Below are 24,175 nucleotides of genomic sequence, written 5' to 3'. Positions count from 1 at the left end.
AGCTGCCTAGTCAGTATAATGTTATATAATAAGCTTAAGATACTCATGGTGAGTTATTTACAAATCATTACTTATTATTCATTATCTGCTTTTACAGAATGTTTGTGTAATAAAAGTAAACAGGGACAAAGGAAACAAAATGACTATATACTATTCAGTTAATACAGTCCAGAGAGTGAGCTGCCTTGGTGGAGGTTTTACTTTGGTTCTTGTCTTTGCCTTTTTGAAAGCACACTTTTTTTCCTTTGCCAGTTAAGAGTTTGTTGTTTCAGTGTTTCACAATTTCAGAAAACTGGAGAAAGCTACTATATTATTAGAAAGAAAAGATGTCGTCTTGCTGCATTTGTTGCAACACTTGTTGTTGGAAAAAATTGACTGTTTTAAGCTAAACTTTGCTAATTTTGCTAAAGTATAGGCACTGTAGCTATAAGAGTTATGGGATAATGGTACACAAAACACAAGCAAAGGAGAGTCAGAAAGCCTGCAGCTATCTTGGTAAGGTCAGGAACACAGTGAGGTCTGACTTAGTAAAGGTAGTAAAGATATGCATGGACTTTTCTTATCTATTTCTTAAAAGTTACAAATTCCTACTTTTACAACTGCCTGTTAGTAGCTTTGTATAATGTCTGCATGTCAGAGTATTGCATGGCATAGCAAACACATTAAAACCAGCCCTTTCTTCATGGTTAGACTCTGCACCCATGCACACTTACCTTGTTCCCAGCTCAATCCCGTAGCACCTCCACCACCTATATTTAAACCTTTGTTTCTTCCCTTCCTTTGGCTACTTGTTTCTTTCTTTTGGCCCTTTTGTCATTTCCTGCCTGACTGCAGTGATAAACTACTTTGTTCCTCACACAAAAAGTACAGCACTAAGAAGCGCTTACGACTGTCCTTTAAGGTTAACAAAAGTTTCAGTAAGCATTCTAAAGAAGTCACATTCGGTAAGCAATCAGGCTTGAGGCGGGCATAAATCCTCTGGGCCCAGTCGTGGCATTACAAATACCCGCAGCGCCTGTATGTGCTGATGACTACAAAATTGAAAAAGAAAGGCCCTAATAATTCTGAGGCAAGTTTCCCTCTGCAGTAGGTATTGATTATTTGTGTGTGGTGAGAGATTTGGAAAATTCAATTAAAGGAGTTGTGCAAAGGATTCATAAATTCAGCCCCTCCAACCCGCATCGAGACACGGTTATGTTCTAAATCAATGCTGCACTTCACAATATATTTTCTTAGCCACATAAAAATAAATAACATTTAAACAGTTCTGCTTACTGCAGAAACAAATTTTATTTTCTCCCAAGATTTTCAGTAACAGTCAGGTACTGACTTGTGCACATCTTCGGTGTGGTGACGTATTTTTATTGCACTTTTCCCCATAAGGAAGTCCTATATAATATGAATTTTGAGATGACAAAATGAGGGGGAAAGGGTGCAGCTCAGCAGTGTAAAAATTGATCAGACTGTAGATGGGGCCACACCGGGTGGGGGGTAGGGGGAGGGGAAAGATTTGTATGTCGGCAGTAATGGGCTGTATTAAAAAGAAGATTCCTTAAGATGTCATAAAAGCGATGGGGGCTGTGTCGCAGGTCCAGCGGCTCCCAAGCAGTGGCACATCAGTCAGCTCATGGACAGATGCCACCTACCCACCAGGAGTTTTATGCTTTCTGATTGAACACATGCTTGCAATCAAAGAGGGAGAGTTGTATATTAGACTGTTTTGGCCCAACCGAAGCCGGTGGTCTTCGATCGACACCTTGGATTGCAGAGTATGCAATTTTATCCGATGCGATTCCTGATTTAGTAAGTGCCATTGCCATTTTATCTCAGGAAGCAAAAAGCAAAAATACACTTCCATGCTTCTGTGAAATATATAAAGGCCGAGTAAGCGGTCCTTTTCATCATCATAGATGAGTATAATGCTCAGGGGATGGTGAGTTACCATCAATTAGCGACTTCCAGTTATGGTTTTCTTGAGGTTATTTTTGTGTTTGCTCCTTCAGATCTTCACACCAGTTGTATAGTCTCAGTTACAGCTCAGATTACTGAAAAATTGCCATCTAATTGTAAACTTTTACCCATCTGTAAATGTTTGATTTCAGATTTAATCACTTCTCCTTTCAGTTTTATGACAAGATGAGAGATTGCTCCTACATTTTTAGGAAATCAGCTATGTCCCAGCATACACTAATCCCCCTTCAACTCTAATTTTGGATGTAATGTAAAAACTGACAGAACCACGGCCATGTGTACATCTTGGTTTGTTAACCGATAGCATTGGGAATGCAAAACACACCACCTGGTAAACTCTCTTCTTTGTGAACATTCAGTTTTGACAGCGACTGTTACATTGTGTGCAATATCACTGAGTGCCAGAGGGGTTACAATCATGTTTTCCTCTCCCATACTCCCCAGGTTTTTGTTAGCGAGGCATCTCGGCTGTTGACAGCTAATGGAATTGCTCTTCACCTCTTGTGCGTATGATCCCACGGAGATAAGGCAGGAGATGAATGTGGAATCTGCGCTGTCAGTTGTGTGGCTGAGATGTCTTGGAAGCCGTCATTCATTTGTGGGAGAGTGTCTGGAACGGTAGGAGCGAATCCTTTGACATGTTAGACCCCCCCCCCCCCCCAACCCCCAACCCCCCCCCCCGTCTCTCCTCCGGAGCCTCTGTCTGGCAGCTGACAAATGTTGATCCTACATTAACCACAATGCTGCAACGCTGTGCAAATAATGTTCTTCAGATGGCAACCCTCATCCCCTTTATGGGTAAAACTATGTATGCAATCCTCCACACCTGCGCAGTTTAACACCTTTGAAAAGTAAATGTGGTGAGGGGGGGTAGAGGGTGGAGGAGGGCAAACTGTCTTACACAGCACAGTAGTCTCTTTATTTGGCAGTGCCTGGGAAGGCCGAGGCCTCTCGCTGCCCGAGCCGACCTAAGCAACAGCTGGTGCTCGCAGCAACATTTCCTATTTCTGCCTAAGGTGGATCGTGTAACTCTCACTTTATCACCCATAGAGGCCACGTGAAGGACAAAGCCAGCACGCCCATAAACAAAACTAATGTTTTCATACAGGCCCCTTTGGAGATTGGTAGAAGGATCTGTGGTGCTTTGAATACCCCCCCACCAGTCCTGACACATTACAAACAATCTCATACCTGTACTATTTCTCACTGAAGGTGGGGGACTTGAAACTGTGAGCTCCTCTTTTGACAAGGTTAAAAAATTGATGTTAGATCTAAAGGGAGATATTTTTTTAAATTTCACAACACAAAGCTTGACATCTATTGCATGCCACACTAAAAGTCAAAGCCACACTAAAAGTCAAAGCCACAGTAAAAGGGTAAAGAGTATTCTGGATGCGTATTCAATAACATGATGATGATAGAGCCTTATTTTTTTACTGTGGCTTGAAAATACTTACTACTGTGTATTTGAACTTTTTGAAACGCTGGGAGAACATGAACTTAAATCCCGTCTCACAGTCTGAAATTGTCGAATGCGATATTTGTGCGTGACTTTACAAGCGCAAACTAAATCTGTCTCAAAGGAGTTGCAAGAGTCGCACAAGACAGCCGGTTGATGCAGTGAGAGTTATATTTCATTATTACCGCTTGTTACTGGGAATACGATCACCCATAGTGCAGTGTGTTTACAAGAGCAAATCTGCGAATGATAGATGGCTGGATCTCCAAAACAGAAAGTACTGTGTGGTCTTCTCGGCATGCAGCGGTCAGTACTGCTGAACTGGACCATGAAACAATGTGAGAAGATGTATTTCATTTTACAGCATGTGGACAGCTCTGTGTGTGTCATCTACCTGGGTAAGACTGCAATATCGAGCTGGGACATTTTAGGTCCTGGCATGTATGACAGTGGCCCCTCTCAGCTCGTTACACTGCAAAATCTGAAAAGGAATCGTCTGAGGAACATATCAAAGAAGCTCAGAGTGTTGCTTTGGCCTCTGCTTCCCCTTTATCACAGTCCAAGTAAGCATCTACGGGATGATCTGTAAAAGAAAGTGCAACCCAATCTTTCAGTAATTAAAATATCTGGGTAACCACAGGACACCCAAAGACAATTTGTGGAGACTTTCCGGGCTAGAGCTCTTTAAACATGAGGTGGACAATATTCAGCAGATGGTTTTAGTGTTGTCTTTTTTTCCACAAAGAAGCAAAAATTTTAGGTTTAGCTTTTTGCTTGGTGAATGAGCTAATCATTTAAATGAAGTATCAGAGTTATCACAACAAAATGAAGTCGCTCTATTTGATTACACTCATTTTAATAAATGAAACTGAAACGGTTCTGAATGAGCCGTTTTCTTGAAATGTATTTTACTGTTTTATCTTACTTACAATTCTGTTTATCTGCTACGATAATATTAACTTACTTATTCAATATTCTTCGTATCTACTTTGCCAGACTGTATCAATACCAGAATACTTTTTTTGTGCCAAGCTTTTATTTGGTTTTCTTTGTCTTGTTGTTATTGTGATTGTTTGAATATTTGTTTCTTTGTTTCTTATTCTTTGGGCTTTGGGGGAAAGAAGAATGATTTTTTTTTAAATAATTAAGAAAAAAATAAGCAAATGTTATAAAAAAGAGCAAGCCAACACCTTTCACACCACCACTAATTGGCCCCTTGTGTTCACGCCCCATTGTAGTAACTATTAACTCAGATCTTGGGCTCCTATTTGTCCCTGCAGCCCTTTATTGGCCGCCAGCCCGGAGCCTCAGATGCACAGGCAACCCTGGCTGACCTGATAACATTTATAGTTGTAATGGATTTTTTTATGCCCGTCATTAACTGGCAGAGAGATTGGATATAGAAATTGCTTGTACCTTTTTCTGTGGTATTTCAACTTTATAGCATTATGTTCAGATATGTCACCTTCCATCATCCTTATTTTAAGGCCTCTCCCGTCACTGGTTTTGTTTTAAATGTACGGGTCTTTTGTGCAGGACACTTGTAGTATCAAGGGCTCGTAATGAATATTTAATGATGTTGAGTAAAGGCTCGGAAAGATATAATTTCTGACCAATAATTGGTTCTCTCTCTGCCAGACCTTTAGGGGTGATTTAGCACGCAACATGCTTAATGTAGACAGTTTATACGAAGCTGCTTTGAATCAAGTCATTGAACAATGTGGCAATAAAGCGGATGTTCATTTTTAGGATGCTGGTAAATTTGATTTATTTTTGCAAAAAATACATTTGTACAAAACAGCTTTAATGTTAGGCAAAAATGTACAGTGAAAAAACAGTTCGATGAACTTCAATAAAAAGTTCACATGAATGGGTGGATATCAGCATTGGCAGGCCTGAGTGCAGCACATCAGGTGCATCTTTACCACCACCTCAAGGACATAATGTGGATAAAATAACAGAAACTGTTCATAATATGATTACACATGACCACAAACTTTGGTGTCAATAGTTGCCATAAAATTAGACCAACACTTCTGGTCCCCATGAAAAGGAAACATTACAGCAGGTGTTTATGTTATTGTGTCTACCTCCTGTGGCCAAGGCATACAGGCCTATAAGTCAGTATAGGCCATACAATGCCAGGTTAGCCAGGAATTGTGTAATTTTGGTAATTTATGAGTAGTCTGAGCAAATAATTCAACAAGGTAGGTTAATTTCACATGAACCTACATCATTTTTAGCCAAAATACATTTCGTGACCTTGACAACATGGAAGATTTGTCTTTGAATTGCACTAAATTCATTGGTCCACATTGAAAAATACCACAATTTCCTTTCATTTCATGTCACAATTCTTCTGAAATGCCATTTATCCAACTCTTTAATAAGCACTTGTATTATTTTGTATTTTGTACACAAAGGCATGGGTAAAAGGCCTCATGCACTTTAAAAGCAGATATACCTCAGTGGGTAAGGTTGACTTCACTGGTGTAAAATCAGATCAACACCTTCACCTGTGGTGTGACTTAGTTGCTCTTCTTCTGGCTCTTTCTGCTGGGAGGCTCACTGAACTGAACCACGTTGAAATGTATAAAAGTTCCCAAAAAATGCAGGAAAGCTGTAGTAGATACTAAGACTGGGAACAAGTCGGGCAGATGGAGCGGAGCGATCAGAACTGCGGCCGCGATGCTCAGGCCAACCATGGCTGCAATGCTGATGTAGAACTGTAAGAGATAAAGGCAGTGTGATTGTTGGCTCATTGAAATGAGACTGGGAGTTACAAGACCATGCAAAATGCTGATATCATAATAAACAGCACGAGGCTCAGAAAAAACTGTGGATTATGTACTGCTTTACAACATAAAAAGAAGCATCTCATGCTAGTCTAACAAAACAAGTTCACCTACTAAGTTAGTTACTTAGCCAGTGCCTTCATTTACACTGAAAACCTCTTTCAAGGTCCTTTATATTGTAAGGTAAAGACCCTACAATATTAGAGTAAAAGATGAGTCTCAGTGAGCAAGCATTTGGAGGCATTGGAAGGAAAAACTCCCTTTTAACAGGAAGAAACCTCCAGCAGAACCAAGCAGGGGGAGCCACGTGTTGGGACCAGTTGGGGGGCCGGGGAAGGGAAACAGGACAAAAGACACTTATGTAAGGAAACAAGCGTAACTTTGTGCCTTTGGTCAAAGATGGGATCTCCGTGACAGATAAGCAAAAATTTAAGAACTGATCAAAATGTTTGGAAAACATTTGTGGAGCTTGGCTTAAAAATATATTGCTGTGACACAAATATCTTTTACAACTGTATTCATAAAAATAACAGCCTTTAGTCAAAATCTTTCATGAAGAACTCTTAAAATAAATTTAATAGTTATTAAAAGAATTTTTTCATTTAGAAACTTGTAAAAACTGATTACCCCGGGCTATAAACAAACTGTTGACTTTACCCTTAACACTAACTATGCACATAACATCAAACTAGTAATTTAATTTAAAATAGAGCTCATATGACATTGAATATTTATAACTAAGTGACAGACATCAAATTAGTCACTTGAGAGGTGCTATAAAGAAACGAGGCCTGCAATATCATATTACAGCAAATTAGACTTTTTTTCTTCAAGGTATGGTCACTGCTTTTTATCTCGTTACAGATTTGCAAACAGATGTGATGGTGAGCGTCACATCATTCATCTATCTGCTTGCGGTTTATGACCCAAAGATCAGTCTGTGAGGTGCAGGAAGCACCTCGGGCCTGCCAACCGCCCAGCCGCCCAAAACCCATGAAACCTTATCCCCATCATTGGGGCTCGCTATTTATGCTGCTTGTGTAAATAAATATATCTAGGCAAACCTGTGTTAATGACACGTGCTATAAAAATACACCTTCTCCTAATCTCTGACACCCCACCAGTGCCCCTGTCGCTAAGGGGTCGGCAGAGAAGCCACTTCAGACGCTATGGAAACTTAAATAAGCGATAAATAATTCTTTGGTTGGCAGCAGCGTTCATCCCTGGACAGCTTACACAGCTTACACCAGCACATGATATTTATTTATACAGTCGGGCATGTCTTCTCACACAGTTGCAATTTAGGTCTAGTGCCACTGGGACCCTGATATCAGCACTCTTCTTACTACAAATGTATCATCTGTACATCCTCCACCCCCTATGTAACAGAGAAAACATGTCTTTGTCTTTGTTTGCCAACTGCAAAGCCGACCGAGCCCTTATTATAAGCAAGCACACAACATGAACGAAACCACACTTAAAAGATAAAGCGTTAAATCCAGCTAATGAAAAATTGTTCATATTGGGTTGTGCTGGAGTTTTACCTGCTTTTTCTTGTGCGAAATCTGTATTTAGGTCAAAGTCTAATTTAATCTGAATGACCTTTAATAACCTTTATTAGCAACAAACTAAAACAGCAACCGTAATTATAAACATTAACCCCATCTGTGGGACAGCACCACACACAGCCAAAATCAATGCTCTTTGACTTAACAAACTGTCATTTACTAACTTTGATTTAATGTCTGGATTTTAATTCTTCACACTACTATTTAGTGCAACTGGTAACAGTGAATCATATTTTAATGAAATAAGTGCATTCAAGCGATTTGTAACTATAACTGAAATGTGTGAGTGTGAAATATGTAGTGAACTAGAAGGTTGAAGAATCTTATTGGGATTTATGCTTCAGTGAGAAATCTGCACTGTAGCTACGTTACTGCAAACCGCTCTGAAACCCTCAGTGTAACCTGACATGCACCTGATATGGAAATGTAACTACACGTCACGTCGATGGAGCAGGCAACTATTTTGATTGACCTGTTCAGTATGATCAATTCCTCCAGTGCATTTTCGCATACGCAGTTTTTTTATAAAATTAGCGAAAGCATAACAATCATCGTCTCAATATAAGGAATAAGGACTGTCGCCATAGATGTGAGGGAATGTAGAAAGAAATGGAAAAACCTGAAAGAAAAATATGTCTACCTATGAAAAAAAATGGCCATAACAAAAAGTCAGGACCCAGGAGGGGAAAAAGCTCCAGCAGTTCATTTCTTTCTATTGAAACAAATGGACTGGACACGCTCACATGCTAATTAACACGTCACATTGCACAAACATAAATGCTGGCAACGATGTCAGTTACATTGTAGACTGCTTCGCAGGCTTTACAAAGATTCCCTACAGGGGCCATCTAAATCAGGCCTTACACTTGAAGAACCCCTAAGTAGGGATGGGTACCGGTTCTGACATAAACGGTAGTAACCAGACTGAAAAGCAGCGCACATTTCGGTGCTTTATTTCGGTGCTTTTTTTTCCTGAGCTGTGATACACTTCTAGCCAATAATTTTACGTTTCCGAGGATAGTAGGCGGGTCCAGGTACGTGCCTTCTTTTAGAGCAGAGCTACAGATTAAAAATGCCCAAGGCAAAGCGGTCAAAAGTCTGGCTGTACTTCACAGCAAAAGATGCAAACTCAGCAGCCTGCAACAAGTGCTTTAAGCTGATACTGTGATACTGTCAAAGGAGGTAACACCTCAAATCCGATGAAACACCTGGCGACGCATAGCGTTTTTTTTTAAAAAGCCCAGAAATGCGCCGTATGATAGCTTGCTGCAAGACCTCACACCGAGCACATCTACTGTGCGTGGGTTGCCTGTTATCGGACCCGGAGTTAGCAATATCCCCCAAAAACACGAAGAGGAGAGTCCTGGCCCCTAGCCTTGTCAGTGTAGCAGAAATGATGACTGATGATGATGCAGCAGCAGCCGTTCTTCTCTGCGTGAGTAGCTTAATGTTGTTCGTGTGTAATTTACGTTGAGTAGGCTAACCACGTTATTAAATTAATGCATGTAAGGTGAACTAGCAAACATCATCATAGCTACATGCGGCTGTCTTCTTGTTTGATGGCAGATACTCCCTTCACCCTGGCCAAAAAGGCTAAAATGACCAAAGAAAAAGTGGAAAACAGTTAAACATGAGAGGTTTTGGACAAAGTTTGTGTTTTTTCCATTGATTAAGCACTGCTTCCAGCCAAGAGTGATACCATATATGCCCCATAGCTGCAGAAAAGGCTAACATTGTTATCTTTTTACAAAAAACCAGCTGAACATGAGAGGTTTTTGGACCAATTTTGTGTTCTCCAGTCTTTAAGCACCGGTTTGAGCACCGGCACCGTTTCAAAAGTACCGATTTGGCACCGGTATCGGATAAAACCTAAACGATACCCATCCCTACCCCTAAGTGTACTCAAGTACAGTTCTTGAGTAAATGTGAAACAGTTACAAGATTTCATATATGCATGGTTTCTTTTGATGTGCAAACAAACAAATCAGTGAATATTTGGAACTATAATGTAAATTATTATAACAGCACTTCAATACTGACCTTCCATCTCACTATAAAGGCCAGGTCCATCTTCAGTACCCAATAAAACAGCTTGTTGTAAGCTCCCAGTCTCAGTTTATCCTCTGAACAGTGATCCAGTGCAGACAGTAAATAAATGCTGAAGAAGAGGAAGCCCAAAGAGGTCACAATGTAGGGCACCAGCAGGCCGTCCTTCAGGAACAAAGGAAGCATGCTGCACACAGAGACAGGAAAAGGACAAGCAGAGCAGATTTTATTACATTTTAAGCCTGTCTGTGTGTTGTCATGGCAGAATCAGTTTCAACTACTGTAGCAGGACTGCACACATAGCAATAGCAAAATATAGCTATGAAAATTCACAGGTGTGTAGTTCAGACCAAAATGAGCATCATGTCTCTCGATGGTCCTGTTCCAATACACGAATACAAAGTGAAGAGCACCAAAAGCACCCCCCAGTCTCACATTCTTTTTCATTCTTGGCATCTTTGTATCTCTACAAACAAAAATATTTGCACCTGTATGAAGACAGAAAAGTTCTGAGGATGGGCATGAACTCACGCTGGTGTCTTTGGTTAGTTCAATGTAATATAGCCCCAAAAGCAAGAATCACACGTGATTCTTATATCATGAAGATATTATTGCTATTGCCTTTACATGCAAGGTACAGCTGGACATTTATACACATTGGTATAGTGTGTCTTTTGTCCCGTCTTCCTCCTCTCACCCCGAACCAGTCGTGGCAGATGCTTGGCCCTCCCTGAGCCTGGTTCTGCTGGAGGTTTCTTCCTGTTAAAAGGGAGTTTTTCCTTCCCACAGTCACCAAGCGCTTGCTCGTAGCGTTCATCTGAGTCTTGGGGTTTTCTCTGTATTATGGTGACCTTACAATTCAAAGCAACTGTTCTCGTAAATTTGGTGCTATAGAAATAAAATGCAATTAAATTAAAGTAAATTAAATTAAACTGAAATGAAATGAAAAGGGACAACATCAGATTTTTAAATGATTGTTGGAAATAAATCAAGTTTGATCGTACAGCTGATGGAGAGCACGATAGAGTTTCATACCCATCAACATCATTAAGTCGAGTGCAAAGTTTGTTAAATGCAGCAGTAAGCCAAACAGTTTTTATCCTGCAGGCCTGTATGTGCATGCATCTCCCAGGGAGAGATGGCTCTGTAATTCACGAGGAGCTTATCTTAGTTTAGTAGAGGAGCATGGGCAAGAACAACAGTTGACTCACAGTGAATCACACAACGCCCCAGCTTATAAAAACCTTTCCCCAGACAAAAAACGACTTATTCAGATTTGGACTCAAACAAAAAAACTTCTATTCAGTAGATAAATGTTTAACACTTCCTCCATTTACACTGACTGGCTGCATTCAGTGGCCGTAAAGTGGTCATGCTTGACCATCCATTCAGCCAGTTCTGCTAACAAAAGATGTATTTTTTTTCTTTTTTAAATTAGTCTGGAGAGGATGCAGATAATGTGAAAGTCCAAGGCAGACTGTACAGGGGAGCAGCTACAGAATGACCTCCTGTCCCTACACAACACACACTTAGACAGCAGGCATGCAGACTATGCAGTGTAATCCCCAGATATCCTTATACTAAACCACACGCACAACAATTAGTGCTGCCGGAAGAATTTAACAACAGCTGGTGAAAGTTAGATGGAGCATTTGCAGCACTACTTGTGTTTTCCATTCATGGTGCTTAGCTCCAACCCACACAGCACACCATTTAACTTTTCAGGTTAATTTTTTTATGTTTCTCATTAAATAAGAGATAGAAAACAAAGTAAAAGAAATGACAAGAAACAGCACCCAACAGCGGGACACCAGATTTATACGCAAGCAAATCAAACGGGACATTTTAAAGCAATTATAATTGCTGAACTTTTTCCCATCATAAAAATAACTATAATTGCATAAGTCTATTATTCTATTATCCAAGTTGCAGTAAATAAGATTTAGAAACAAATCTAACAACAGATAGCCTGTTTTTATTTGTTAATCTTCCAACCTTTGTGTGTTGTCAGTGATTTCAAAAGACTTTCCTTCTTACCTGAATGTCGAGGCCTGTAGGAACCAAAGGGCCATCAAGGGGAGGTCATTCAGCAGGAGACAGGCAGGCCTAGAAAAAGAAATTCAGATGAACTCAATATTAAATAGACTGCCGTGACTTTTGCGATTAGACAAGACTAGAGTGAAAAGAATATTAAAGCTACTGAGCTGATCAAACATCCACTTACAAGTATTTACAAATCAGTCAGTATTTGCTGTACCACATTATTTCATTCAAGAATACATCTTTTACACTTTAGCTAAGTTATCTATTTTCATTTGAAGAACTGCCAATGTTTTGCCAAGAAGTTGCAATGATACATTTATGACCGCATGCGTCACATGCACATGCATCTGTGTTCATATGCGTTTAAGCCTGTTGCTAATTGAACTTGCTAGCTCGCTTCAGTGCAAGTTGTACACTCTGCTCAAAGGGGGGCACTTTCCATCAGTCCCCGATCCCATAATTACAGTCAGTGCTCTTCGGTGATCCTGTTACAGCCCAATAATTGATCCTGCGCAAACAACACCCCGAGCTGCCGCCTACCATTCTTTCCTAATCCCTGGACATGTATTACTGATTGATTCAGGAGGACAGGTGGGAGATATAACTCAATAGTTAATAAAGCAACAATCTACCCTAATCTAGATTAATAGATGAGCCCAGATCTAGGAACCAAATCCCCCGCTGTCAAATCTATCCCAGGCTTTTCACCCCACCTACAGCTTTCTACATATGGAGGTAAATGATAATGAAGCACGCACACACACATCTCACTTCTTTTAGTGCTGCTTTCACCCTGTTAAATATGACCCAGCTCTGACACAGCACAAATCATGGCAGTGGAAGCAGGGTTCCTATCTGTGATGACAGAGGTGAATAACTTCTCGGTACTTAAAAAGAAATCTGGGGGTACAGCAGGAGGATGACGTCATTTTTACAAAGCGAACATGATTTGAAACCATTAGAATTCTGTACGACATAATCTGAGATTTGACAAGGCGAATGGCTCCTTTGTGAGTAGAAATTAAATCTATACTCATGAATATTTCAGATATCGCTACAAGACAGAGAAAGTACCATTTACATTTGTCACCCAATGAGACAAACCTCAAGAAGTTACAATTATCTTCTTTGTACTCACAAGGCAGCCAAAAGGATGGACTTCTCATGGACTTGAAAGGAGAAGAGGAAGAACGCCAGGGATGAATTGACCTTAAAGTGACATTGGAGCTATCAGTAAAACTGCTATATTTAATATTACACTTTTTATTACAAAGGGAAGGAAGAGAAACATATTCGAGATCGTCTTCTCAAAAAAGAAACTGGGTTTGTTAAATTAAATATGATACTTATGTATGATAAATCTCACTGGCTTAAAAATGCTGAATGCCAAAAACACTCACCAAAGCCAGTTTAAAGTGCCAGAAGGTTGGTTTTGTTAATAGCCTGATACAGGAAGGTAGAACCGCCAGGAGAGTGCAGGCAAGACTGAAAAACAAATGAAGATGGAAGATGAAGTTACTGAAGGAAAAAACAAAACAGTATGTTATTCTCAATTGCATTTGCATGACATTTCAAGGTTTGTATGCAAGTCTTATGAACTGAGTGGACGTGGATGCATGGAAAAGTTTTTCATGAAGACTTTCCTAATACAGTATTTTACCAAGGCAACAAAATACATAAAAACAGCACGATTTGTTTTCATTAATTGGCACTGTATGAATATCAACATTTAACTCTCAGTTCATGCCACAGTTCTTTTTAGACAGCCCTCTGATCTGTAACCAAGTTGTGTGCAGTGCCGTAATGGACCAAAATAATGGCCCCTGCTGAGGGTTACCAGGCAGTAACCCTCAATTGTCACCTTCTGGGGATAGAAGCGTGAGAAAAAAACGTGTTGGAGTCAGTGTGTATAAATGTGCTGAAAGGTCAGGCTGCGAGTTAGTTTGAGGTGTCAACTAACTAAACTACAAATCATAGAAGACAGAAAGAAGTGTACATGTACAATATACACAAGAGTAATGGCAGACCTGTAAGTGGATATTTATTGTGTATGAAAGCAAGTGTGCTACTCGTGTGCTATGTGTAGGGCATTTGCTGTCTGGATGGAGCTGTATGACTTTACACAGCTGATTCATTTTATGTACGCTGTACACCCACAGCAGAGCATTTAGCAATCCACCCTGTGCGCCATAAAGACAGCAGTGTTTTTCATTTGTTTCAAATGCACGACAGTAAAAGAAGTCTAACTTGATCCCCAGACTTAGCAGTCTGGCAGAAACGTGTCCGTGCTGCGAACGCAGGACTCCTAAATTTAGCGTGCTGGGTTATTTAAGCAGGCTCCACCACGACGCAACTGTTGCAAAAAGTTTTTCTAAGCGTGGCTGCACAGGACCCCAACTTTTGGTCAAGATAACTTCTAATGTATGCGGAGAATCAGCTTCTCTTTCATACCTACATTAGAATTACATTTGCACACAAGATCCATAATTATGCTAAAACAAACAAAAAATAAAACCTCGCCGTCACATCGATTGAGTCTTTTCAATATTTCTCGGGTGTTTTAAAATGTTGTCACCACATTTTCAAAGAGATCAATGACTTTATGTTCAAAAGTTCCTCATGAGATGTAAGTGATGACCTTACTTCCAACTACTGGATCACTGTCTTTAAGCTTGGTTTTTTCAGGAAATGAAAGGAGTGAGGAAAAAAATCAAACAAAGGGAGAGAGAGAGAGAGGAACTGTGTGTGTGTGTGTGTGGGGGGGGGGGGGGTATAGCACAGTACAACAGAGAAAAGAAAACATAAAGTGAAACTTGTTAAACAGATAGAGGGATCACCTGAGGTAGAGCTGAGAGTCACCTGACAAAATGGATCTGATCTTTATCAGGGTGTTCAGGCTGCACCATGTGTTGGCCACTTTATCCTGTATACACACACACACAAACACACACACACCTTGGTCAAATAGAAAATAAAATGGCAGGAAACACAAAGAATTAATTGTTCTAAGAAATTATTCCTTCTCAGAAAGTGTAACAAAATTCCTCTGTGGGATGACATTTATTCATAACCCTCCATCATTCCTGTCAGGAAAAGCATGGGGCTTATTTGTAACCTTGGGGTTTTGGGATCAAGTTTGATGAAGTCGATATATTAAGCCAATAACTTTCTTTGAATTCTATTTTCTGACAATAGCTGTTATCTTTTTGATGTGTTGCTTTGCTGATAAATGTCAGGCATCGGTAAAGTGAAGACATAATTTCGAGCACGAATGGATGTTTTTAAACTATAATCCAAAATATGGCTATCAAATGTAAAATATATATATATCTGAAACAAAAAAGAAGTAGCAAATTCTCATTGTTGGGAGGCTGAATCCATGTTATGGAAAAAATAAGCATGTAAACATTTATATTATTTACTATTATCGTTATTAATCAAAAGTCGTACAATTTCTCATATTAGTGTCACTTTTGTATTGTTAATAATGTGCCTCATTTCTAAGATGACTGAAATTATATATACGATACAGTACACGGTATGTGTGAAGCTTCCTCTTTAATACCAGCTGAAAAGTACTTGCGGTTTAAAGCTGATATCAGATGAGGAGCTCATTGTGTGTGCTTCAGCTGATTTAAGTGCTTAAGCAGTTGTGCAGGGATATCGAGGCCAAAGCCACCAGTGTGCGCCATGATATCACACATCACAGAGGCTGTGGATGTTTTCACTGTGTGATTCTATCTAGAAAATCTATTTCTGGCCTCTTCCCTCTCTTCTGTTCTACAGCTGCTGGCTGCACAGCTGTGCCGATCTTAATGGCAAAGTAGTCAGCAGCACAGGGCCGTCCAGTGCTGTGTTTTCTCAGCCCAATCCCTCTGTCCTTCCTTTCTGGCTCATTGCTCCAAATAACTGTTACAGCAGTGCAGCAGGCAACACATGGATGTCAGGGTGGGCTGAGCGAGAGCGGTGCAGCCCCCTTCACCTATAAACTAGCATGGAATTTCACAGGGAGAAGCATTTGGTGCCATTTTTGTGTGCAGGCAGCAATGTGAGACGCCAGAATGCAGCTCAGTGGGTAAACTTACAACTGCTCCCTCACAGAAGCCACCGGGACCACCAGTCACCAGCCCTCTTCTTCCCCACCGCCCCTTCTCGCCCCGTCCCCTTGTCCGAGGCGTCTGCTTACGTGCACAATTTCCCAATTAGTTCAGGACAACTTGCCCCCAGCAGCCCCCTTCGTGCTGTCGTCACAGGCGAGCATAGTGTCTCTCACACCCTGTGTATTATGTTTGAACCATTTCGTTGAACAAATACTGCCGCGGTGCTCGATGCCAGCCGCTCCCCCGGCAGAATTTTCAATTACTTCTCACATCCGTGACACCTTATGGTGGGTTCCACCTCGGGAACCGGGACAAGAGGGGGTTACAGGGTTTCAGAAACGAGAGCTGCAAAGCTTGGCCTCCGAGCTGTCAGTCACACGCACGCAGTTACTTCAACTCAGCCGCTTTCATCACTCTGACTGCGGAGGTGTTTCAAGTATTCTTGTTCGCCATCATCACTTTACTTTTTAAATTAATATCATATTCCAGTGACCAGGCTATAAGTGGGTGACCACGGTATATCAAACATGTACGTTTGTTCTTGCAAAACAGTCAAACATACGCTTATGTGTCTGTTTTCTGAAGATGTAGTCAGTAGGTGAAAGCAGCTGTCCGACGTGCTCTGATATGCCTTCAAGTGTTGCGTCCACCAGACTCCTTGGTTCGTATGGCTAGAACATGGCTGTGCTACGAGGTGGCGAAAACAACCTGGTCATAAATTAGTGAGATTTATCTCTATCCTCCTACTGTACACCCCAAACCCCAACACCTCCCGGAGATAGAGTGAAACTGATCTCCTGACCTTTCACAGTTTTATTCCACTGTTTTCTTTGATCCTGCAGGGTATCTGTTTCCAAGCAGCTAAGCGCTAGTGGATGGAAGGGTATTTCGCCATGCTGTGAGTACGGAACCAGTGCAATAGCGGAGTAGTGCCGTGTGTGTTGTTTCTAACATTGGTAACAGCTTAATGCTCGAAACGGTAGAACAGTAAATCCTTTAATAGGAAACAGCATTTCACAGTAATTCTCAGCCCAAAGAGAAGTCGTTTACCAGTGATCATAAGATGTGAAGTTGCTGATATTGATCACAGTAATTTGCTTTGATAAAACAGAAACATAACTGCATCCACGCTGGCTTAACCCACAATGGAAATTTTTAAAGTCCAAATACATCCCTTTTATTACATGTCACTGGTTGTACTTGGAATTGTATTATACTTGATTAAAATAATTGCTGTCTTCCCATTTTCAGTTAAAAAACTCAATTCAAGATTAACACGGCTAGTATTAGTTTCAGCTCTATATTATTTATATAGTGCAAAATCACAACAACAGTAACCTCCCTACAATAATACTATTTTGGATAATTTTTTTTTTTTTTAGAACAAACCATTAATAAATGCATAAAGTAGGTTTTCAGCATCACTCTGTGACAGGATGTTTCGAATTTTAGAGATATTTTTGGAAAAATGCAAGAAAGCAGTCCTAAATATTTTTTAGTATGCACATTGAAGGACATATCCTGGTTAAAAACAGCTCCAAGATTCAGACCAAGGTAATACCGTCCACACTAGTTAGAAACCAAGTCTCTAAGATTTTTAGTAAAATAACCTCAGTTTTATCTGAATTTATAAAGAGAAATCTTTATGGATTTAAGATGTTCCTGCAGTTTAACGAATTAATGTGTGAGTTCTGGCTTGGATAGATAAAGTCAGGTATCATCTGCATAGCAATGAAAATGTATGCTATCATTTCTAATAACACTGCTTAAGAGAAGCAGGTATAGTGTAAATAGAATGCAGATGTTGTTATGACAAAAGCATACATGTTTTCTTTTTAATATTATGCTTGTCAGATGTGGTTTTTTGGTAAACCTTTGATTTAAGGAACTACACGTTACCTCAAACAGACCCCGAGCCACAGGGAAAAATCCTCCTGACCACCTGCATGGCCTGGCTGGGTTCAGCCAGGAAGGGCAACCAGCAGAGGGCAAAAGTCGCCAACACTGTTACACCAACCCTCACCAGCAAGAAAAGCCTACATGAAAAGACAACCAGGAGAGTAAATAATCATATGTCATAAATAATGAACTAATGAAAACAAGCAATTACTAATACTTTCCCCACTTCCTATAATCACTTTCCCCCAAATGCTTTAGTATTTACTTTAAAATTGTCTGTGAAAACAGTTCACACATACTGTGTGCAAGTCCTAAATTTGGGCTTTGACCCTTGTGTTAAGGAATGCAGTGAAAGCCATGCATCAGCTGAAAGTGTTCAGTGTAGGTCAGGATATCTTGTCAGCTGTAACTGTGAAGCTGCTGGTTAAGTTGCACACACAGGCATAGCTGAGGAGTTTGGGCATGGCCAGAGTGTCATCTGGACATATCTTCCCCCCGGGCCTTCTAATCCAGCTCTCCATTTGCTACTAAATGCCCTTGGTACATTGTTACTAGATAAACAGACACTGGACACACTAGTAACAGCATCCAATCTGATTACCTCAGTCATTCTGTGACACTCCTGAGGACACTGCTATCTTATACACTGACATTACATATCTAGTGTGGGTATTCTGTTGAAACATATGTGCACAGTGATCACAGAGTACAAGCAAAAAATGTAGACTTGAACATTCAGGATTTCACAGTCATCACTATAAGTCCTCCTGAGACATTTTGCGTTCGGCTCTAGTGAAGGGCATCACTGATCGCAGCGTGTGGGGGAAAGGCAAGTATGCACACATATATATGAACGCGATCCACCTGTAAACTGGAAAGCCAAAGAGTCTTCTGTGTTACACTATTTGATTGCTTTTTAAGTTTAATGAACAAAAGTACAGTGCTCAACAAATTTATTAAATCACCTGTTTAAAACTAAAAGAAATATATTGTTACTTATTAGGAAAACAACAAACTACATACAGGTTTTTATACCCAAATTTGAGCCGGCACTTTGAACTTCTCTAAGAATTTAGAAATTAATCAAGTGTAACATTCAAAAACTGAAACTTATCTTTCTCGTGAGTAATGTCAATGAGTAAGTGTAATTTTATTAATCAAAAAACAATAATGTGCTTTTTCTGCTTTTTTGTTAAACAGTAAATTAAAAAAATTCATGGATAAAAACACTAATTATAGCATAATATAGCATTTAAAATATAATTTCGTTTAAAGGGGGGCGATCGTGGCTCAAGAGTTGGGAGTTCGCCTTGTAATCGGAAGGTTGTCAGTTCGAGCCCCGGCTCCGACAGTCTCGATTGTTGTGTCCTTGGGCAAGACACTTCACCCGTTGCCTACTGGTGGTGGTCAGAGGGCCCGGTGGCGCCAGTGTCTGGCAGCCTCGCCTCTGTCAGTAGGCCCCAGGGTGGCTAATGTGTGTGTGAATGGGTGGATGACTGGATGTGTAAAGCGCTTTGGGGTCCTTAGGGACTAGTAAAGCGCTATATAAATACAGGCCATTTACCAAAGGGCTTGCACATGTTCTAGAGAAAAAAATGTTTTGGTAATTACCAATACTGTTAATTTTGGGCAGCTATGACATAAACCTTACATCTAAAAAAATTGTTAAGCACCGTAAATACAATCCCAGTAAACAATATTGGGGTTTTTTGTTTGTTTGTTTTTAAATGCTGTTGCTTTTCTTCCACATAGTAGCACTGTGAACTTTATGTTACCACCAGCACGCTAAAATGCTTACCAGTGTTGTGCTTAAAATTGATTGTCTTCCAAAAAGTAATTTACGATATTTGACATAAAACAATTCCCCATAACTGCTGTAAATAACTTGTTGGGCTATGATCTGTCAAACATATCACTTATTAATGATATCAAGCCATTTTGAGCCAGAAAGAACAGTCTCGTTACAAGATAGAAGCTAAAACCAGTTTCACCCTTAAATATTTTTTAAGAGAGATCTGGCCAAGAGGGCAGCAGATACTGCAACAAAAATAACATCACAGCTCTACCGAGACATTTTAAGTGGCCCAAAAAGACTGGACTGATTATAATGCAGGTACAAAAATTAAAAGTCATAAGTATACCCGTACAAAACAGGACATTTCTTTATTTTATATGTAACCCTTTCAGAAAATCCTGTTGATAACAGGCTGTTTACCAACATAAGGAAATGTATTACACATAGAAAACACCTAAAAATATTGGAAATTGCTTTAATGCACAACACTGGGATTTGTTAAGTAACAATTCTCATCATTTTAGCTCACAGTATTTGAATCATACTATTATCTTTTTTTTTTTGCCTGTCCTGTCTGGCACTGTAGCAATCAGAATTATTGTCTGAAGGCCAAGAAAAATGGACCCCAAGTGGACCCTTGAATCATACTAAGAATCATACTATTATCTAATCAGTGCTAAAATTGTGGGTGAGGTTGGAGATGAACATCTGGACTATGCGTCAATGCAAAAAACAATCATCTTCATTATGGAAGGAAATAATAAGACTCACCCTCGGCCCATCAGGCCCGTTTTGATGCACTTTCCCAGAAGGTAACAGAAGAAAGGCAAAGCATGGTACAGCTCCATCTGTTTGTAGTTGAGAGCCAGAGAGAAAGCCATGGAGCCCAACACATCCCAGCCCAGACCCAAAGCCAGAATCCCCCACAGGGCAAACCCCAGGCTCACTCCGTTGTACCTGATACCGTTAAGGTTAATTTTAGTCTGGAAGGGCAAGTTTTCTGGAGCTAAACAACTTAATGTTGCAGATGTATAACAAGCGATCCAGAAAATAGCTGCTGATCCTAAGGTCAGTTCTGCTGCATAGTGTGCACATCGTCATTGTTGTATTTAGCGGTGGCTGAATACCAATAATAACAGCCTGGTTAGCTGGTGCGCTCTTCATCTCTTCAAACTGTTTTTGTAAATCTATTGTTTTAAGACAGAACAACAAATGTTTTTAATCCTATTGAACCTACTGTAGGAAATCTGAATAATAAAGAATGCAGAAATTCCACATCCATCCTAGGATCAGCTGTTCAGCGTTTCCATAGATATGCTGTGGTGCTAAATCTGCCCCATGGGACAAGCTGTGTTTTTTTTTTTTTTTGTCTTTTTTTTTTAGTTGTGTTACGTAAGTCAGTAAAATAAATGTATATTTTTATGTTGTTAAAATATTTTAAATGCTTAAATCTCTGTTTCTCAGTGAACTAAACTCAAAAGATGCTGCAAATATATACAGTGCTAAAAAAAAATGAAAGAAACACTTTTTAATCAGAGTACAGCATCAAATCAGTTAAACGTCTGGGATATTGATCTGGTCAGTTAAGTAGAAGAGGGGTTGTTAATTCAGCTGCTTTAGTGTTAATGAAATTAACAACAGGTGCACTAGAGGGGCAACAATGAGACAACCCCCAAAATAGGAAAGGTTTTACAGGTCACTAAGATTATTTTTTCCCCTAGTTTTGTATGTGCCTAGGGACAGTATCACTACTTGCAGCCTGAGGTGATACCTGGACCCTACAGAGGTTGCGCAAGTAGTCCAAGTCCTGCAGGACAGCACATCAATATGACATAAGGTTTGCTGTCTCCCAGCACAGTCTCAAGAGCATGGAGGAGATTCCAGGAGACAGGCAGTTACTCTAGGAGAGCTGGACAGCACCGTAGGTCCTTAACCGACCAGCAGGGCCAGTGTCTGCTCCTTTGTGCAAGGAGCACAAATTTCACTCCTAACACATGACCCAGTCCATATCAGTTATAGATATCCAGCATGATTTTTTCCCATTGAGATTTGATCTGTTTTAGAGCAGTGCATTTAAATATAACTCACTACACTTTATTATGATTGGAGCTTTCAAGTGTGATACCTTTGTAGGTCATTATTTCATATTACATTCAATTTAATTACATTCAGGACAACCTTAATGGTACATATAATATACAAGAATACAATTTATAATAGGAATGCACGTGTGTATAAAGGATACTGGAAATGTCCGTAGTCAATGAGAATTAATCCTGGGTACAGTAGAAAGCAGAACATAACGGAAACCTAAAAAGGGAAAAGGGCAGACATTTTAATTCAACGCAGCAGTAAAAACACAACCTTTTAAAATCAAATCCTGTGAGAAGCTTGTTTAACTACTATTCCTCTTTCACTGTTTGATAATATAAGACACCGTCAAAACATTAGAAATGATCCCTTCAAATTGACTGCACTGTTAATGTATGAAGACCAGCTGAACTGTAATAACTTCTTGGAAATGTAATAACATCATATAACCAGATTAACTTACAATAATGACGCCATAATTTCCCAATTTGGAGGTCTAGTGCTGTAATCTGTTTTAATAAGGGTGGGTTCCCAGACTGAGAGAAAATGGGCTGGTCTGGGTCTTTAACTGAAAACTAATCATTTCATGCTCAGCTCATCTCTGACCTTTTTCTTAGAGGATCCATCAGTCAGGTATAAACAGTATAAAACCACCGCAGGGATGTATATCAACAAATCTGCAACTAACACTGAAACAAAAAGAAAAAAATACAGACTGCATGATCTCAAATTTACGTTATACAAAGTAACAGAAAAGGTCCATGGGTATACAATGATGTGAATGATTACAGTGATTTGGGCATAATATCTAAGCAGGTATAACCACAAACATTGCTGTAAATATGAAGTAGACATGGATTATGAATGCTTTTCTTTTTCTTTCACCTCTCATAGTTACAGTACCTGTAGTTCTCATGAATAGCTTGTGCTGTGTACTTTCATAACCTCTGGACTTGTGGAGTTCCACCCATTCAGGGTTTATTGTTTTGGCTCTGCAGAAACAACAAAGCATATATTTTGATTTTTTTTTCTTTTTCCTTACAGAAAATGTACAAATACTTAACTTTATTAGCTCCTAAAAGTGGGCAGCTGTGTTATTACATCACTATACCTTAACATTTCTCCCATGGTATGCTCACTCTTGTTCTGTCTCTCTCCTAAATTAACATTCAAATATTATGTGAAAGATCCTTTTTAAATAATCCAAATGGCTTACATATAAGCACAGATCCAGCTGTGGTAAGCAGTGAGGGGAGGATAGTCAAGACCCCAGTAGTTCAAGTCATTGTTTGTAGTATTGAAGTACCTAGGGGAGCAGAAAGGTCACATAGTTTCATCAACAAAACTGTTTCATACTACATAAGCAATGTAGCGTGTACTGTATATAGGAAAAACTGTTGTTGATGTTATCGCACATCAATCCATCTCAAACTTGTAAGCTGGACACAAGAGCAGGAACAGCACATGCCAGTAATGTGCGTCTTGAGTGTCACAGTACATTTCTCAAATCCATGACCTGTAATAAGACCCAGTTACTACAAACAGGTCCTGTGAATAAACACCGGGAGGTGCTAGACTGACCATTCCTGAATGGGGAGGTTGTAGGTCACTTCTTGCCAGTGCCTCTGAGCTTCATAATCGCCGAACATGGGAGGTTTCCCCGCCCCTGGTGGAAAATCATTGAGCCGTCAGTGTGAATACTATGAAGCTTGCATCATGAACGAATGGCCACCACACAACACACCCGCGCTAACACGTTTTTAAATCACTGAGTGGACGCTAACTACCGAAAGAGTCACTCTGATACGGTTAAAACAATTTGAAAGCATTGTTTTGACTAGTATAAACAGCACTGTACCAAGGGAAAGTAGTGTTTAAACGCCGACCTCCACAATTTTCCTACCTGAATATGAATTTAGCGAAACTCCCCATCTCGCAATAATGGAAAGCAACACGCAAATTGATACGAGACTCCACGTCTGCATAGCTTTACTCGGTAAAATGAGGATTTGTGGAAGAAATAAACAATAAAAATCGGTACATTGAAACACTTTTGAAATCTGTTTCGCTTCCTGTATACGTCACTCACCAAGTCTTCGTTTCAACTACTCATTGGTCGCTGGATTTCTGACGTTGCGACCGACAGTTATGATGCGTTCATGAATACTATGGAAATAATTGACATCTTCACTTTTGTCGATCATTCGTTCAGTTGTTGCAGTAATCAAACGCGTTTTAATAATCCAGTTGCAAATCATCCAAGACCTTTTTTAACATGTGACAGGAAGTTTTTTTGGTATATTACTCTCACAGTTTGTGCTCACTTGTTAGAAGTTACAAGTCGAATAATGTATTCTAAATTTCCCAGGCACAGTGAAGGCATCTCTGAAATAAGATTTATGATGGGT

The 24,175-nt window shown here is 39.9% G+C and overlaps 1 protein-coding gene across 1 annotated transcript; it reads right to left on the bottom strand.

The window, feature by feature from the left end:
- Window positions 1-5,181: 5,181 nt before the first annotated feature.
- On the bottom strand, window positions 5,182-23,864 carry alg6 (ALG6 alpha-1,3-glucosyltransferase). Its single transcript, XM_040013614.1, is given in 15 exon segments — window positions 5,182-6,156; window positions 9,834-10,026; window positions 11,877-11,945; window positions 13,021-13,091; window positions 13,283-13,367; window positions 14,720-14,805; window positions 17,882-17,908; window positions 17,910-18,018; window positions 20,448-20,633; window positions 21,922-21,986; window positions 22,374-22,456; window positions 22,671-22,759; window positions 22,984-23,073; window positions 23,349-23,433; window positions 23,671-23,864. Coding segments are annotated over 15 exon segments (1,518 nt in total). The 5' UTR covers window positions 23,753-23,864; the 3' UTR covers window positions 5,182-5,958.
- Between the last annotated feature and the right edge of the window lie 311 nt (window positions 23,865-24,175).

This window comes from Simochromis diagramma, unplaced genomic scaffold (assembly GCF_900408965.1).
Source record: "Simochromis diagramma unplaced genomic scaffold, fSimDia1.1 OVJJ01000649.1, whole genome shotgun sequence".
Lineage (NCBI taxonomy): Eukaryota > Metazoa > Chordata > Actinopteri > Cichliformes > Cichlidae > Simochromis > Simochromis diagramma.
This window is presented reverse-complemented; position numbering and strand designations above follow the sequence as displayed.